This window comes from Ischnura elegans, chromosome 2 (genome assembly GCF_921293095.1).
Source record: "Ischnura elegans chromosome 2, ioIscEleg1.1, whole genome shotgun sequence".
Lineage (NCBI taxonomy): Eukaryota > Metazoa > Arthropoda > Insecta > Odonata > Coenagrionidae > Ischnura > Ischnura elegans.
The window spans coordinates 81,651,278-81,668,158 of NC_060247.1; the positions used below are offsets into that span (position 1 = coordinate 81,651,278).

The 16,881-nt window shown below is 36.7% G+C and overlaps 1 protein-coding gene across 1 annotated transcript in view; it reads left to right on the forward strand.

Moving 5' to 3' along the window:
- Positions 1-9,933, forward strand: part of LOC124153193 (apoptosis-stimulating of p53 protein 1) — a 181,189-nt gene extending 171,256 nt beyond the window's left edge. The window contains exons 11-16 of the mRNA XM_046526293.1: positions 42-268; positions 1,089-1,222; positions 2,220-2,386; positions 4,484-4,648; positions 4,802-4,848; positions 8,376-9,933. Of these exons, the coding sequence (XP_046382249.1) occupies positions 42-268; positions 1,089-1,222; positions 2,220-2,386; positions 4,484-4,648; positions 4,802-4,848; positions 8,376-8,408 (773 nt within the window). The 3' untranslated portion in view covers positions 8,409-9,933. The remainder of the gene's footprint in view (positions 1-41; positions 269-1,088; positions 1,223-2,219; positions 2,387-4,483; positions 4,649-4,801; positions 4,849-8,375) is intronic.
- Positions 9,934-16,881: the final 6,948 nt, after the last annotated feature.

A 16,881-nucleotide genomic window follows, 5' to 3' on the forward strand; every position in this document is an offset into this window, starting at 1 on the left:
CTTTGAGATTCTCATATTTTCCTTTTTGGGTTCACCTTCAGACTCCAACTTGTCGGGTGGAATACAATTGAGGCGGGCGCCCAGTGGCAAGAAAGGAAACTTGAAGACAAAGGCGGGTGGCGTTGGTAGCCGAAGGGGAGGGGGTTCGTCCTCCTCTGGGGGCGGAGGCAGCAACAGTGGGCGGCGTGTCAGTTTTGATCCACTGGCACTCCTGCTCGACGCATCCCTTGAGGGTGAGCTGGAATTGGTGCGCAGGACTGCAGCTCAGGTATGACATTTCATTGTTCACTCTCCCTTTTGTTGGGTGAATTACAATCTGGGATGGCAATCAAAATGAAACGAATGTCAAAACTTGTAAATTTACGTTAGCTTCACTCCTTCACAACTGGTGCCATTATGTAATATACATATAAACTATATTTTCAAGTATGATGTGTGCATAATTCTTGGTTTAGTACAAATTTTCAAGTTATTTAATGCCTATTACACATAAGGTGAATTTTTATGGGTGTTATACCTAAGAATTACTAGGTAGGTACTTTATAAACAATATCTTTAAGCATTCAGATCAAATCAATAAAATTATGATGTTGCTGAAACCTGAATATCAGTGAATCCGAGAATATGAATTTCAGCAGTCAAGATTCTGCAGGTGCTCTAACTGTGTGTATGAGTATGCATTATGCTTGAAATTTTGGAAGCATGCAGATTTCAGCCAAAGGTTGGCCTGTGGGTTATACATGAGTGAGCATTATAGTTGGAAATTTAGGCTACATGTATTCTTTTCCTAGCAGTTGAGGTATGTTCAGTTGAGTAGTTTTTTGTCAATCAATGTGTTATGGTGACCTCCATAGTCAAACTAAACTCTCTAGTTAATATCATTGTGTCCTAGAATAAAAACGTATGTGCACCTCATATTTTTGTTGTGCAAGTATCAAAAGTTTTGCATGTGTGATGTATTTGGAATTATACTCAGAACCCTTTCTTTGACATCGTACCTGGCTACAGGTATGAATGAATTAATGGCATATAAACCTAAGATTAAATTTTCATGTGAACAGTTTTGCATTTTCTCTTTATGATTGCAGGTGGCTGATCCATCGGCAGCTAATGATGAAGGCATAACTGCTCTGCATAATGCAATTTGTGCTGGGCATCTGGATATTGTTCGATTTCTTGTTGAATTTGGCTGTGATGTAAATGCGCAGGACTCTGACGGATGGTATGTTAAACCATTGACTTAACTTTTTCAGGGCTTTTCTGGTGATATTGTCTGGGTTAGTTTTTTACATTTTTATATTTTCAGCTTGCTAAGTGCTTTCATACTCATTTTTCTAGCTTGAAGCATAATGTAGTTTACGTAAATGTTACGATAAATTGTGCTTTCCAATAAACAGTATTGGTGAAGATCTCCCTGGTTCCTCACATGGTTAGGTTATCAATGTTTTTCCCAATGAAAAAATTGTACAAACCTGTATAAAATTTGTATACATTCTTATACAATTGTCATGACAATGTATAAGAATGTTTCCAAATTTTATACAGGTTTATACAATTTTTTCATAGGGGTTATTTCAATGCTTTGATGAGCAACTTGCCTCTTGTTATCAGGGATACTGGAATTCATATCCAAATATTGGATTTTTTAATCCCTTCTGATAATGGGGAAGTAACTTGTAGAAATGCTGGAATTAGACATTGGGAATCTAGCGTAGTGAGAAGCCAGAGAGTTGTTCACCTTTTCATTAATAATGGTTAAATTAACAAGAATTTTCACATTAATATTTATTCACGACCATGGTTTCAACGTGAATAAATCGTTACGTCGTGAATAAATATTAATGTGAAAGCACAAAGTTCTTCTTGTTAATTTAATTATGAATCGCTTTCATCAAGTTACGCCTCAAACAATCAATTTTATTATTAATGGTATTATGGATGAATGCTTTGAGTGGTATTCCTGATGATTCAGAATACCAAGTCTATTAGTGTACTAGAACCCAAGTCATTCCATTATTATCATTTGATGCCTTTTCTTAACGGCTTGTTGTCTTTTTGTGGTGGATATTACTGGAGTTTTTGGATTCTAGATACCTACTTGAGTAATTACATCTCATTGATTTAATGAAAGTTCCTTCCTAAAAAATTTTAATTTATTGTAATTTTTTTAGTTTAATTTGATTTTCATTTGTAATTTTTCAATTTTAAATCCATTGCAGGACCCCTCTGCACTGCGCTGCTTCCTGCAACAATGTTGCCATGGTGAGATTTCTTGTTGAAGCTGGGGCTTGTATATTTGCAACTACCCTCTCAGACCGAGAGACAGCAGCAGAGAAATGTGAGGAAGACGAAGAAGGATTTGATGGATGCTCAGAATACCTATATAGTGAGTGTTTCTTCATTTGTGAATGGATAAAAGTTTTTTTGTAAGGTCTTCAGGTCATAGTCCTTCATTAATCAACAATCAATAGATTAGTTTGATGCAACTCTCCTCTCAATGTATGCAATATTAGATGGCAGTGGCATAACTAGGAATATACTTTGGGGGGCATGAGGGTCGAAGGGGGGGGGGCTACAGATGTGAATGAAACTCATCCTCTCAGGTTACCGGGAAAATTTTTGGTCCAGGGAAGGTCTGGGAAAATTTTTGAAAAATGAAATGCCTGGAAATAAATTTAATATCATTTTGTTGATTACAATTTAACTTTAAGTAGATGCAGTTATTATATATCAAAGTTAAACAAAAGTTTTAATTATTTTTTTAATTTCTCTGAGGATTCAGGGGGAGATATAGCCCCTCATTTCCCCTCCATAGTTACGCCACTGGTAGATGTTGTAGCTGTGTGGTACTCCTTCATGATGTGTAGAATAGGAAGAAAAATAATCTGTTTTACACAATACAATGCTACTGATTGCAATAGTCTCCACTCAATTCTCCCACCAGCTATCTTTTAACAATTATATAATGCTTTATGCATCCTTTATTTCCTGCTCCATACATCTCATTTGATTCTTGAATGATATTGCATAATTAATATTCAAAGCACATTGAAATTTCTCTCCCCTTTTAGCTACTGAGCCCCATTCTGGCTGTGGTAACATCTTCTCGCTGTCTCCCCTACTTCATGGACTTCTAAATTCACAATGAGGCCTACCCCCTTCCATTCTATCTAAACTTCCTGTTACCTTCTTTCCTCTCCCTTGCTTACCCAACATTCTTCCCTCTAAAACTGTTTTCTAAATCCCTAACCGCTCTTTACTAATGCCATCCAAACTGTCTGTCCTCTCTGTATCTCAACTAGTGGCTGCTTCTCCTCGCCCTTCATATCCAGCACTTTGTCACTCCTCCTCCTCTCCATCCACGTTACCTTCTCCATTCTTTTCCATGCCCACATCTCTAAGGCCTCAGTCTTTTACTGTCCTTCTTTGTAAGTGTCCATGTTCAGTGGCGCCGATTCCATGGGGCCTGAGGGGACCCGAGCCCCCTCAAAAATTCATTATGGGCCTGAGGAAAAAATGTGTCAGGCTTGTCGATTTTCCCCAGAGTGTCCAGATAATCAGTCCAGTTATTAGGGTTCTAATGTTGATCATATGACTTTTCTAAAATGCTTAAAAAACTTTAAACTCACTAAGACTTATAAAATTTCCCGGGGCAAGATCCCCGGTCTGGGCCCCCCCAATATTTTTTGTAAGCCGGCATCCCTGTCCATGTTATCACAACATGAAGTGCTATGCTCCTGATCAGACTCCTCTCTACCCTTTTCTTTAAACTCATACATGATGATCTTCATATGAACTCTTTTCTGTTCATGAGGGCCTCCTTTGCTAATCCCATTCTCTTCCAGATATCTGCACTGTTGGTCTACTTACTGATATTAGGGCATAGGCAATGAATTTTAGTAGTTCTTAGAGTTGATTGTAAATGAGAGAGATTAAAATTACTGCCCATGACCCAGCATCAATGTACAACATCATCTAAATTTCTCACAGAATCACATTGTAAATGAAAACCTAATAGATCTCATAACTATCGGCCAAAATGTTCACCTGCTAATCTGAGAATTTCAATATATGTTTAAGTTCTTTCCTTTCTTGGATTATGAGTCCTGAATAACTTAATTATCTATTTTATTTTAAAAATGATGATTGATCCTTCACTTTTTATAAAAAAAATACCTGAATGAGTGGATTATGATTGATATTTCTTTAATGTTTGTTTTTATTGTTCTGAAAAGGTAACATTTATTTGGTGCCATCAAGTATAAAAATAAATCAAAATAATTATTTGTAATAATTATTATATACTCAGCTTATATCAGTGGAAATTTAAGTGTGCACAGATTATTGCATTTTGTATGATATTCAATGTGTTTATCTGCTGGATAAACAAAACTCTTCAATAAAAATTTTAATAATTTTGGTTTAAATGTCTTATCATGTGTGATTTTTTTAATGTAATACATAATTTTCTTTTGTGCCTCAGGTGTACAAGAGAAGCTTGGCATTTTGAACGGTGGCGCTGTATATGCTGTGTTTGATTACGATGCCCAGAATCCGGATGAGCTGAGTTTCAAGGAAGGGCAGCGTCTTTTGGTGTTGCGCAAGGGCGATGAGTCGGAGAGGGAGTGGTGGTGGGCGCGCAAGGAGGGTGGCAGGGGGCGACAGGCGAGGGGACATAGGAGGGTGGGAGGAGAGGGTTCGGCCGAGGGAGGGGAGGCAGGGGGGGAAGAGGAGGAGGAGGAGACGGAGGAAGGGGTGGGGGGAGGCGATGGGGAGGGCAAGGGAGGAAACGGCGAGGGAGCCGAGGGCGACGGAGAAGAGGGATACGTCCCCAGGAACCTTTTGGGGGTGAGTAGCTAACTGTGTGGTTATGCTAATATCTGTACTCTTAGTTACCTGTATGCACTCTTGGTTACCTGTTAGTTTACTCTTTATCTTGTAAGCCGTCTTCACCAACAGCAAATGGGTTTGGGGGAAACAAAGCAGGGAACAAGTCCAGATGCTCACACAAAACCAACTCAACTTTATTCCAATGGAGTCATACACTACTTTTCCATTGCCCAACTACGACTGACTCCCCTACCTGCCGTCAGCCCACATCCGTAGAATCGCCGAGAGATATTGTTTCCCGAGCACCTCTACCGATGACAACACGAACGTGCTGATGGTTGCGTTTCAGATGAAGTCTGTTTCAAGGAGGCTCTCCATCAACTCGCAGCTTTTTATTTAACCTTTTCGCACCGATCTCCTTCGCGGGAAGTTGCTTTTGGCTCTACGAAGGGTTTGAGATTTTCTTTTTCGCCCCGTACGGAGTTTTTTTTCGGCTTGGGACTGACCAGGTAGTCGCTTCCTCCCCTTAATGACCTTTCCTAGCGGGGTCCCGAACCCTTTCCTTTGCAACTGGGCAAATATAATCCTCGACCCTTTTCCCCGAAGGCAGCCCATCCCGGCGTACTTTTGCGGTCAGTTTATTGTTGCCAGTGCAATTTTAATTTTTTTAATTGTTACTGTTGCATTAAATGTCAGTTCATCAATGTATTCCTTTCATTTTGCAATGCCTGTAGAACTTTTAAACGAAGTTCTACGGTTATTTTTAGGGTTTTCAGCAAAACGGCACTACATATATCATAGCCAAATGAGCTTTTCCGAGAAGAGTGAGGTTATCATCTTCCACGTACATATTTCTGTAGGAGAATACTTACACCAATGAGAGTACTTACAATATGAGAGTATTTACCTGGGTAGAGCAGTTCTTATTCCTGCAATGGTATGGAATGCTTCTCACAACATGTGTCTACGTAAAGCATTCCCTATTGGTACTTTAAATTTACGAATTTTTAGGATGTGCATTAATCAGTATTTATAGCGAAATTCGTTTATAATACCTTTGTATTCGAAGGTTGGTAAGAGGTTATTAAAAATAGCCGCTGTAATTTTGGCTCACGACAAAGAACTGAGAGAATCATACTTTATTACATTACGAGGGCTTTTTTTCTTAGAAGTTAAATCGGATATTCTATCGAATTGCACCGCAAATGTACACTTAGAATGTAGCTAACAGAGTAACGTATATTTTTAGATGTAAATCATTACAATATCGCTCCTATAAACTTGCTAGTAAGTTATAAAAATAACAATTAAACATCTAACCTTAGCGTCTCCAAAAATTGTTCTAGGTGATGATCAACTCCGTTAATATGAACGCTAGAATTCCGTTTAAAATTTGGAACCAATTAGCAGAACATACAGAATGTATAAACAAATAAGTGACCATGAGCACCTTCCGTGAGTGGGACACTGAGAGCCGGAATGGGCCGAGGTAATCCCCACACGGACAATAGGAAAGGGTCGGACCTCTCGCGCCGAGGGACCCTAATGGCGGTTGGGACCCACTTGGCATGCTTGACCGCGAAACCGTGAAAACACGGCCTTTGGCCTTTTGCTTCGAAAAATTCAAGCCGTGAAAAGCCGGCCTTCCTTCTTTAGCATCAGAAAATTCATGCTGTGAAATCACGCCCTGCGTAGGGAAGAGGTTAACTTAATGAAAGCCACGCTTAGAATGTGCAAGTTTACTTTAGTTTATCCATCAGGGTGTTCAGCGACCAGGAAAATCGGAAATCGTGCATGAATTATTCATGAAATTTTGCTCCAACCTGTAATTCCACAATATTTTATTTCAAATTAATTTCACATAAAATTTTTCCGCTTCAACACCCATTTTCTAGCCTAAAATGTTTTTTTTATAATTTTAAGTGCTGTATCTGAGTACAATTTTGACAGCGGCATCAAAACGTCAGGAATGTCAGACAATACAACGTTATCGAAATGTCCAGCACTCTTGGCTCAAGTAAGATTCAAAAACACACAAACAAAGAATAGATTGCGAGGTGACTTCATCATCTACTTCCGAATTCGAAGCAGCTTCTTGGCTTGCATTGAATAAATTTAAATTTTAAATATAATGTGTTCTTTCTAACCTATTCCTTGTCTTTGTAAATACATAAATATAACATTATTTAAAATTATTGAAGTGATTTTGGGTGTTTTAAAATTCTTTTCTATCGCAGTTATCACGTAAAATTTACCTGGAATTTTGTGAAATTTCCCTGAAAAACCAGGAATTATGCATGAATTTTTCTGCTTTGATTGGTTGGACACCCTGTCTCTTCACCTCTTAATTTTCAATAATAATAATAATATCTGTATTTGCCCGGAGGTCTGATATATTGATATGAAAAGATGTCATATTCATGCAGACAAGGGTGGATCCAGTATTTTTTCCTGGGGAGGGAGGGAGGGCACAAGATCCAGACAGACAAACTGTCTTCTCATACCGTATATGTCTGAATATAGTCCCCCAAATTTTTTCCAAAAATGCCCATGGTAAAAGTAAAGGGGGGGACAATATTCAAATGCTTTTCTTTAACTTTTATAGATTCAAATGCATTTTTTTAACTTTTCCCAAAGCTAAAGCCTCAAAATTAGGGGGGGGCTATATTTGGAGAAATACGGTACTTGGGATTAAAAACAATAAATTACTGTACAAAATATTCTCTTTATATTATCATGAAAGTTACTTATATCAAATTAAATGGTTGAGACTTGGTAGTAATACAATCCTTGAGGAGTCGCTCCCTAGTGTAAGCAACAATGAATGAGGCATGTGAGGACAATGTGTGAGACTGAGGAGTAATTGAGACATGGTGACCCGCTATGTTAAAGTGAGTGATATCATCAGCTCTAGAAGTAGTGATGGACCAAAAAAAAGAGGGAAAATAATGATCTCTTCATTTTTCAACCTCTCTTCTTCTTCTTCTCGTCAACCCTTAGTTTGGTGGGTATTCAAATTTCTTCTTTCCGTATTTAGACTCATTACATCATTTTTCCTTCTTCCTCCTAAGATCTTATCCAGGTATTCTTTTCTTGGTCTTCCTATTCCATCACGGCCCACTACCACTCCTTTTATTACGGTCGTCATCCACTTGGAGTAGTATAGGAGGTGGCCAATCATTGTAGTTCCAGGTCAAAAATTCTTGGAAATTGTTGTATGTCTGTCGGTATTTTAGTACCAGGTTCCAATTACTGCTTCTCAGGCTTTTGGCTAGGTACCTTGTTGGATAGCTTACATAGCTTACAGATAGGGACATTATGGTGGCCTCGATCTACTGATCGTGGGGTCCTAGGTTCATATCTCAGGTGAAACCATCTGGCACCCCCAAGCAAAATCCTTGAAGTGGCAAAGGGAAAGAACTGGCCCCCTACCCTGAATTTCAGGTTTGGGTCCAAGAGTATGACCCTAATGGCTGGTCATTGTTTTACTGTGTTCATAGCACTTGCATAGATTTTCATGTTAATATAATGTTGTCTTATTTCAGCTGTACCCGAGAGTACCCCTCAAAAGGGAGTGATGGACTGTGGCTGTGTAATCTGATTTGGCAAGCCAGCTGTTGTTGAAGAAGAAGGCTGAGGAAGGATCGTGTGCAAAGGATTATGCACTGTGGTGGTGCTCTTATTTTGTACATAGAAAAATAATTTGTTGAGCAAATATGGAAAATATGAAAATGGGACCAATATGTAAATGTTATCATGTGAAGTCTTGAGTTTCACCTATTTACATGAGCCATGGAATTGAAACTACAATGTGATTATTTGGTGTGTATTCTCAAAGCATGAGTACACACTCGAAATTGGGGTTAGTTGCATTAAATATGTGATCCTCCATGAAATGGTTTTGAGTTGTGAATGTCTTCCCTAACCATGCATTATTGATAATGTAGTGATGGTTGCTTTTGTTTTTATGTAAATTTGCATTCTATATTCAGTTTATTGTTGTCCACTCTAATAGTTTAATTACTGAATGTATGAGTACATATTTTTTATTCCATATCTTCAAAGAATTTTTGTTGCTTCTAACTCTTCCCTGTCCTAACAAGTCAGATCTACTGTCAAATTGAAACTTGAGTTTCTGAATGCCAATATTATGACAATTCAAAGCATCAAATGTTGGCCTATGCTCATTCACTTTCGAAATAATTATGGCACTTAGGTGTGCATGTCTAATATTGATTAGTACAAATAACCACTTTCAATTGATTCAGGGCTATTAATAATTTTAGCCTGGAATGCATCAATTTTGGAGAGATAGGTGTCTCTAGAACATTATTTCTTGCATGAAATCATGTTTCTTCATTTTTAGATGAACTAATAAATCTATAATGCACCTGGAAACACTGCAAGCATATTGCATAATATTTTCAATTCTTTTCTGGTAAGCACTTCTTGATCAATTAGAAAACACTTTCATGATTCAAAGTTTTGATACCATCATAAGAGTTTCTTCAATAACTTTGCCATGTGATTATTAAGTCAACTTGTTCATGAAATTATTCTAAAAAAGGATTCTGTGTGATAGTGTGGCAATTTTAAGGTATAATTAACTTGGAAATTGTGATTTCATAGCGGTTTGGTAGCTATTTTACCGTGTCCAATAGGAAACACATATTTGCTCATGTTCATTTTTCTAGGAGATAAATTACTCTGGAGTCACTTGATGAACGCATAGATAAACTCTTTGGAGGGCAAGGTAGAAGCTGCAGTGGAGCATAGTTATTGTTTCAAAGGACCTGCGGTTGCTGAAGTAACTTAAATTATGTGCCTTCCATTTTGGATATGGACTACACATAGTTTCATTATCATATCAACAATTCCACGAGAAAGTATATACTATATATTTATACATAGATTGTTTGAAAATTACTGAGGATATTTTACACAGAAGCTAGCTGTGCTAGTCAGACTATGTTCAAATTGTTATATGTAGCATTGTATATTCATCAAACGTGTGAAATACACCCCTGAGAATTTTAAAAGAATAGTTTTTTGATGCGTGAATTAAAATGTAAGTACGTCACTGATTAAAAATTTAAGATTGTTTCAACTGCATTTCACATTTTATGTACAGTGGTGAATGACTTATGTATATGTTTGTTCAAAATGACTCCACTGGAACAGCCCAGTCATGCATATCATTAATAGTTTTTTATGAGCATGCATTTTATGATGAGGGAGTTGAATGTACTACACCTAAGCAGCATTCACTATTCCCAACAACATCCAGACAACACTGTTGGAGTTTGTAGTATTTCTTAATTAATTGGAAGACAAATTAAAGGATGTCTTTCTTTAAAAATGGAGCGTAACAAACAACCTAGTTTATTCACAAGCATGAAATCCCTAGACATACAAACAAAATATTTGTGCTCTTCAATTCTATACAGAACATATGCTACTTGTGGATACTGTTTGGAATACCAATTTTTAAGCAAGGATATTACAACTTTGATATCTTTGTAATGTTATTTTTACAACTCGTCATGCATATTACAAATAGGGTTTCTAGGTAACATTGTAAAAATATCCATCATGTAATAACATGTTTTTGATATATCAACCTTATTTATATATCCAATGGATGTCTTGGGTACATTCTTTTATACACTTGACATGTAGATCTATACAATTTCTATTTTACTTCTCTGGTGTGGGCGTACTTGAAGTGAGGTGCTCTGCTTCATAAAGTTATGACCTCTGGAAGTAGCTTATGTTACCTATGGTGAATGCACCCCTAACGCAAGGTATCCTCTTCACACGTCAGTATATAATGTTCTGATAAATGTTACTACACCATACAGGTTGGTTGCATCTTGTTGCGCATTGTCTTTGTGATTACATTCTGCAGTCATTAACACTTGCATTTAGTGATCTATATTTATATAAAGCCCTGCGATGTACCACACTGGTGTTTCTCAGTGAATGACTCATCATGTTATAGGTTATAGGAGAGGGTTTGGGTGCTCACATCAAACTAAAATTCATACATTCAACCTAAATAACATGCCCATATCACACCAAATGACATATATTGACACTAAGAAGCAAACTCTCAACATACTCCTATCGCATTGTATTCCATTATCGTATTCACATTTAATGACAGATTCTCATCACTATAAATTACATACCTACCATCTGCAATAAATGATATTCTTCAATTTAAACTAAATAATTCTCAATGCCCAAATTTTTAAAATAAAAGTTTTATTAATTTTGGAAGTTATAGATAGTAAGTATGATCAATTTAAAATCAATATTTCTCACAGAAGTTACCCTCTCAGAAATTCAACACGAAGGTTTATTTGGATAGATGAGGGTGTAGCTCTCCTTAAAGTGAGCCTCAATTATGTGAATTTAATTTATTTAGGGTTAGGGGGTCTGTTCCTTTCTCTGGGGCACCTCTCACTTCAAGAACCATTGTTTAAGGGTGGAGGTCGGCCAAACAGTATCATTCGAATAAGCAGCTGCAACGTGACAGTACCGGCTGTGAGACGATTTCGCAAGACTGTTCCAGTTCTAAATAGTTACACAGTTCTCGTGGTAACCTGATTGGGCTAGTCGCTGCGCCACGTGACACCGCTATCAGTACTCGCTCCAATGTGTACTAGAAAGTGACATGTGAGACACCACGGAACAGTAGAACTTACATAATGGCACGCGTATCGTGGTGCTGCTTCACCAATAAGCAGATTGAGGTTATAGGTTATTGGTAGGGTAGGGGCATCTGCTACCCCCCTATCTGACACTTAAAAAATAGAGAAGATTTTTAATGAAAATATCAATAATTATATATGTTAATATAAAAGTTGTAAATATTTACATATTAACAACTTTTGTATTAAAATTAAGAGTATATTTCGTGTATAATTGTTGCATGTAGTTTTTAATCCGAAATATAAGAAGACCATTTGGTTGTCAGACCCTGGTGCCCCCCCCCCAAAAATAATCCTGGATCTGCCCTTGGCTTCGCCTTCACAGCAGTCACAGCACACAGGTCAGGCAGAGCCGGAGTGAGATAGCAACAGTGGAAGAAGGAGTTCCAAAATTTGGAATGGTACTGCCGCAGTTACAGGCATGGAACAGTTTCAACGAGACAGATTCAGTTACATTGGCCCATCTCTATTTTAGGGTGTCCGAAGGCTTCACCCGGGATATGAACCCAGCACACCTCGTTCAGCAGCAACCACTCCACCCACTGGGGCTCCTCTCGTAGTATATGGGCTAATAATGCTATATTAAAATAACCTCACCAATGTTTAAAAAGAATAATGAGAATACTAAGTTTTATATGATGCTGTTATTAAAAATAAATAATTTTTGAAAAATCTATCTCTCACAACAGAACATCAACTAAAAAGATATTAAAAGATAAATACGGGTACGTCATTCTATGTTATTGAAAATTACAAATCAAAATATTGAAAAATATAAGTTGAAAATAGAGTAGTTTCGCTAGGCAAATATAATCAAAGTCTGAAATTGAAATGGAAACAACATTGGTATTTGCAGGTACAGAAAAATAAAAACAAGCAATTTCAAGTTTTTATTTCTCACAGTTATATGTAAAGTGCTTAGACATTAAAAGTTAAATATACTGAATTCAACAATATCTACACTGTAAAAATGCTGTTTCCTGAGGGTAGGGTACAAAAATAAGTAATTTTCAAGTCTTATTTCTCACAGTAGCAAATGAACCTAACAGTTAATCAAAGTAATATATGGGTGTATCATATGATTTTATTGGATGTGAAAAGATCCACAATTATATACACCCGTTCCTCACTTATTACTATAGGGATGCGTTTCTTGGGGTCTTTGCACTAATCAAATTAGCATTATTTGAGACCATTTTAACATAGGGGAGATATGGATGCATTCCCGGTGTTGGGTAAAGAATTTCCTAAAGACCATATCTATTCCTATTAATACCCTTGGAAAACTTAATATATATAAACATTTATAGTTTAAAATATCTTTAAAGATAATAGTCACCTCATTCAAAGACATTTTTTATACTAAAAAAATTGTACGCACTTTTGAAATTCCCTCCTTTCGTGCTGGTGGCCTAACATTCAGGAAAAAAATGCATGCTCTCTCAGGGGTTCTCAAAGCAGTAATTGCCGGCAGTAGACGAATTTTCAAACCTATCTGAAAACAATAGAGTATTTGCACGTTTTTGGTGAGGCCTGTTAAAAATATCAGTTTGGTTTAATTAAGCAAAATTCCAACTCCTACAGTCGTACGACCATGGGCGAATTTGTTATTAACAAATAAACATTCCAAAATCAATGTTGCGCTTAAAACACTACGCCGCCATGCCAGACGGCTTGTGACGTCAATCCCCATACTCAACCGACTGCAGTTCCTCCGATCATCTGCGATTGATGGAAACCTTGTTTATTGTTGTTTACGAACACTGAGGTGAATCTGACGGAATAAACCATCTGTCGTACAATAAATTAGTGGTATATTTCGTACAATAATTCTTTAAGTTCGTAGCCATGAGCGAAGATAGATTAATGGCTTGTGGGACAAAATTCCGGAATGAATATTGTTTTGTTCCGATACGTGGGAGCACCCGTGTTTCTACACCGAACAAGATTTTTGTGGATGTTCCCGATAAGCCTGAACTACGACGGAAATGGTTAGGCAGCCCGGAGGGATCTTAAGTCGATGCCATTATTACACACAAAAGAGTTTATTATTCCATTCAGAAAGGAGAGACTAATGCGTAATATATATAACATGAAGCCCCTTAACGACCACTCATTCATTCATTCACGTATACAAATGTTTGGGGTGAACGAGACGAGATACGGCAAAAAGTCTAATGAAGACCCCCTCTAAAATTGTCTGAAACCCCAGGAAAAATTATGAAAACACTAAATTTACAATTATTTATCCGTCTATTCATATAAAATTGAGTGTATGGGGATTAGTTCAAAAAATGGCCACCAAATTCCAATGGCGGCGCGGCAGTCATACAAACGGACAATCATAGCAACATATTTGTTTATGCAAACAAGAGGAGCTAAATTGGGAAAGAAGATAAGGGAAATGAAACGAAAAACTGATAAATATAAGGTAGGAAATTAAGAAAGTAATAATTGAAGTGTCTATTTCTTTGCGTCTTCTTTCCGCAAGAACAAACACCTGTTTAAATCAAAGCGCATTCAAATGAAAAGCGGAGAAATGTAAGGTAAGAAATTAGTTGTTGTTTTTGGTATATTGCATCGAGAGTGTGGTGGTTATTAATTTCAAAGTTAACAAGTGCTCTAAATGCCATATTAGAAATATGATTCGTGCTGTTGACTATAGTTCGTATCTTGTTGGCGATACACGATTGTAGTAGAAAGACTTCTAAACAAGTCTTACATAATATAGGTTGGTAAAAATGATTTTATTATCGTGTTTTGTGATGGTGATAACTTTTTATTTTTGTTTACGTTCTTTTTTCCGTTAATTTCCTTTTTAATGTACAATGTTATCCGTGAGCTGCAGGAGTGAATAGGCAGTGAATAATACAATATGGAAGATAAGGGCAAATAAAGGTATTTCTTATTCAATTATTTGTCTTGCGTTAATCACGTTTCCTTGAGTGACTAAGTTATTCAACTGTGAAAATTATCGAAATCTTGACATTCACAATGTCTTGTACACCAAAGGCTGTGATCCGTTACTCACTCCGTTCTCACCAGAGTTATTGCGCATTGCGTTTTGGATATTAAAGCTGAGATATTTGTGTATCCCGATTCATTAAAACTTTAAATAGAGGCATTTCTGAAGTGAAATCATTCACGATCACGATAAATAATCTAGATATTGATATTCAGTCCCAACGTAATTCGCTTACGAAGGGGAACAGCTGTTACATCTTATTCGTATATCAAGAATTTGGTTGTTTTGTGGAAAATAATTAATAAACGTGTTTTTCATTGTAATTCGTAAAGTCGTTATGTTATGATATTACGTATGCATTGGGTGTTACAGTGGAACGTGGTCTCAACGTTTTTTGTATTTGAATTGAATAAGTTAGAGAAACTCGTAGAAATTTATTTTACTTTTTTAGCCCCTCAGAAAAACGTTTCTCTTTATAAATATTTACATTCACATTGTAGCCTACGTACCATGCGCTCGTTTTACGTAAAAGTGGAAATATTGCTTATACCTAAGTTAGCCAGCTTAAAAGTAAACGATCCTTAAGTAACAAGTAGCAAACAAAAAGTGTAAGACCTCCCACAGTGAGCATAACAGGCCGAAGGCCTTTTTCGGGGGGGCCTAGGGGGGGCAGAGCCCCCCTAGCGAGCTAAGCGAGTACTGAAGCATATGTATGTTTGAGATGCAGTTATTCTTGTATACAAACGGCCGTGTATTCATTGATGATATACATAGCATATTTTTTCACTTCGGATGCTTAATTTCATTATGTATGCTTGATGACTATGGAAAAACATAATTGGTAACGTCAGTATTTTAAGCATTTATACTCGAAAAGCAGATATAAACAATGTTGGAGTGGAAAAGGAAAATTTAAAGAATTTACAATGCAGTAAAGAAAATAACGTTACGGTAAATGTATAAATGGTACAAATTTGATGCATTGCAAATACCTACATGCGAGCAATTAGTAACATATGTTTACTCCTAAAATGTTATAGTTGAGGAAACACAACAACCTGCCTCCCTACATTTAAATTTTCAAATATTGACAGCATAAAAGTGCGGAAACATAGGGAAAAATAGTTTACTAGAGGTGTTAATGAATAAAAAACTATGCAAAATTACCCTTACTTGTACTTATTTATTGCTCATCATATCACAAATAGCACTACCACGCACACATTTCACGAGCTGTCTTTTTAATACTTATAATCAGTATATGCCGAATCAACTGTTTCAATGAAGAACTTGGCTCACAATAAATATAAAACACTATTATGTAACACTAATAAAGCATAATTATCGGTTTTCCAATCACTCTGCACACCACACTAAAAGAATTTGCACTCCTTGAAATTCGTAAGGATTCTTCACATCTCACTTCCCACACATCACTAACAACTTAGAATCAGTTTACGTTATTTCACGTTAACATTGCGAAGACAATTAAATGAATAGTCTGAAACAAATTACCTACTAAACCAGTTATTGTAACATCAAAAAACTTAGAATTTCACTATCACTCCTACCGTAACCCAAAATATGACCAAAACAATAACGAACAAAAGCGAAACGAATATGCGTGAAATGTAAACACTGACTAAATCTCAAAATGAATTGGCAATAGGTTTAATACGTAATAAAATCAAACAGAACTTAGAAGCGAACAAACGAATGCAAATTAATACGCGTTCGATGTATCCCTAAAGCACAACTAGTCCTAATATGAAACATCCCCTTCGCAATAGTCAGATACCTTTGATTGAAATGCATACGGTTGGTTGAACCAGCATGGAAGAAATAAATTCCTCGAAGATGTTACATTCACAACTCACTTCACTCTTTACTTCATCGTCTATATGCAATCGAGTTAGAGACTTAATTGTTGGATGAAACGCTTCACGAGTCTATTTTCTCCCAACTCGGGAGAAAATGAAGTTACAGACCTTACAAAAACGAAGATAGGCCCTAGGTATACACCGATCACGAAGGAGTCAACGTCTGTGAGGTTATTTGAAGAAGCCTTAACGAAACCAGGTTCCATTTTGCAAATTTACTTGCAGAAAAATGAAGAAATATCGCGTAAAATACGTGAAATATAAGTTATTCGTCAATGCTCCCGTCTGCTTGCAACTATAATATGGGAGATGACGTCACGTAACGAATAGCCAATTACAGGTCGTTTTACCCTCCAGAATTTCGATGCTAAAACAAAGGTTATTAAAACTTAAATAATAAATTAATAACAAAACACATGGAATTTTCATTAAACATATGAGAACTTCAAACATGTATGCACTAAATGGAAAGGGTTTCATGCTTATTCCT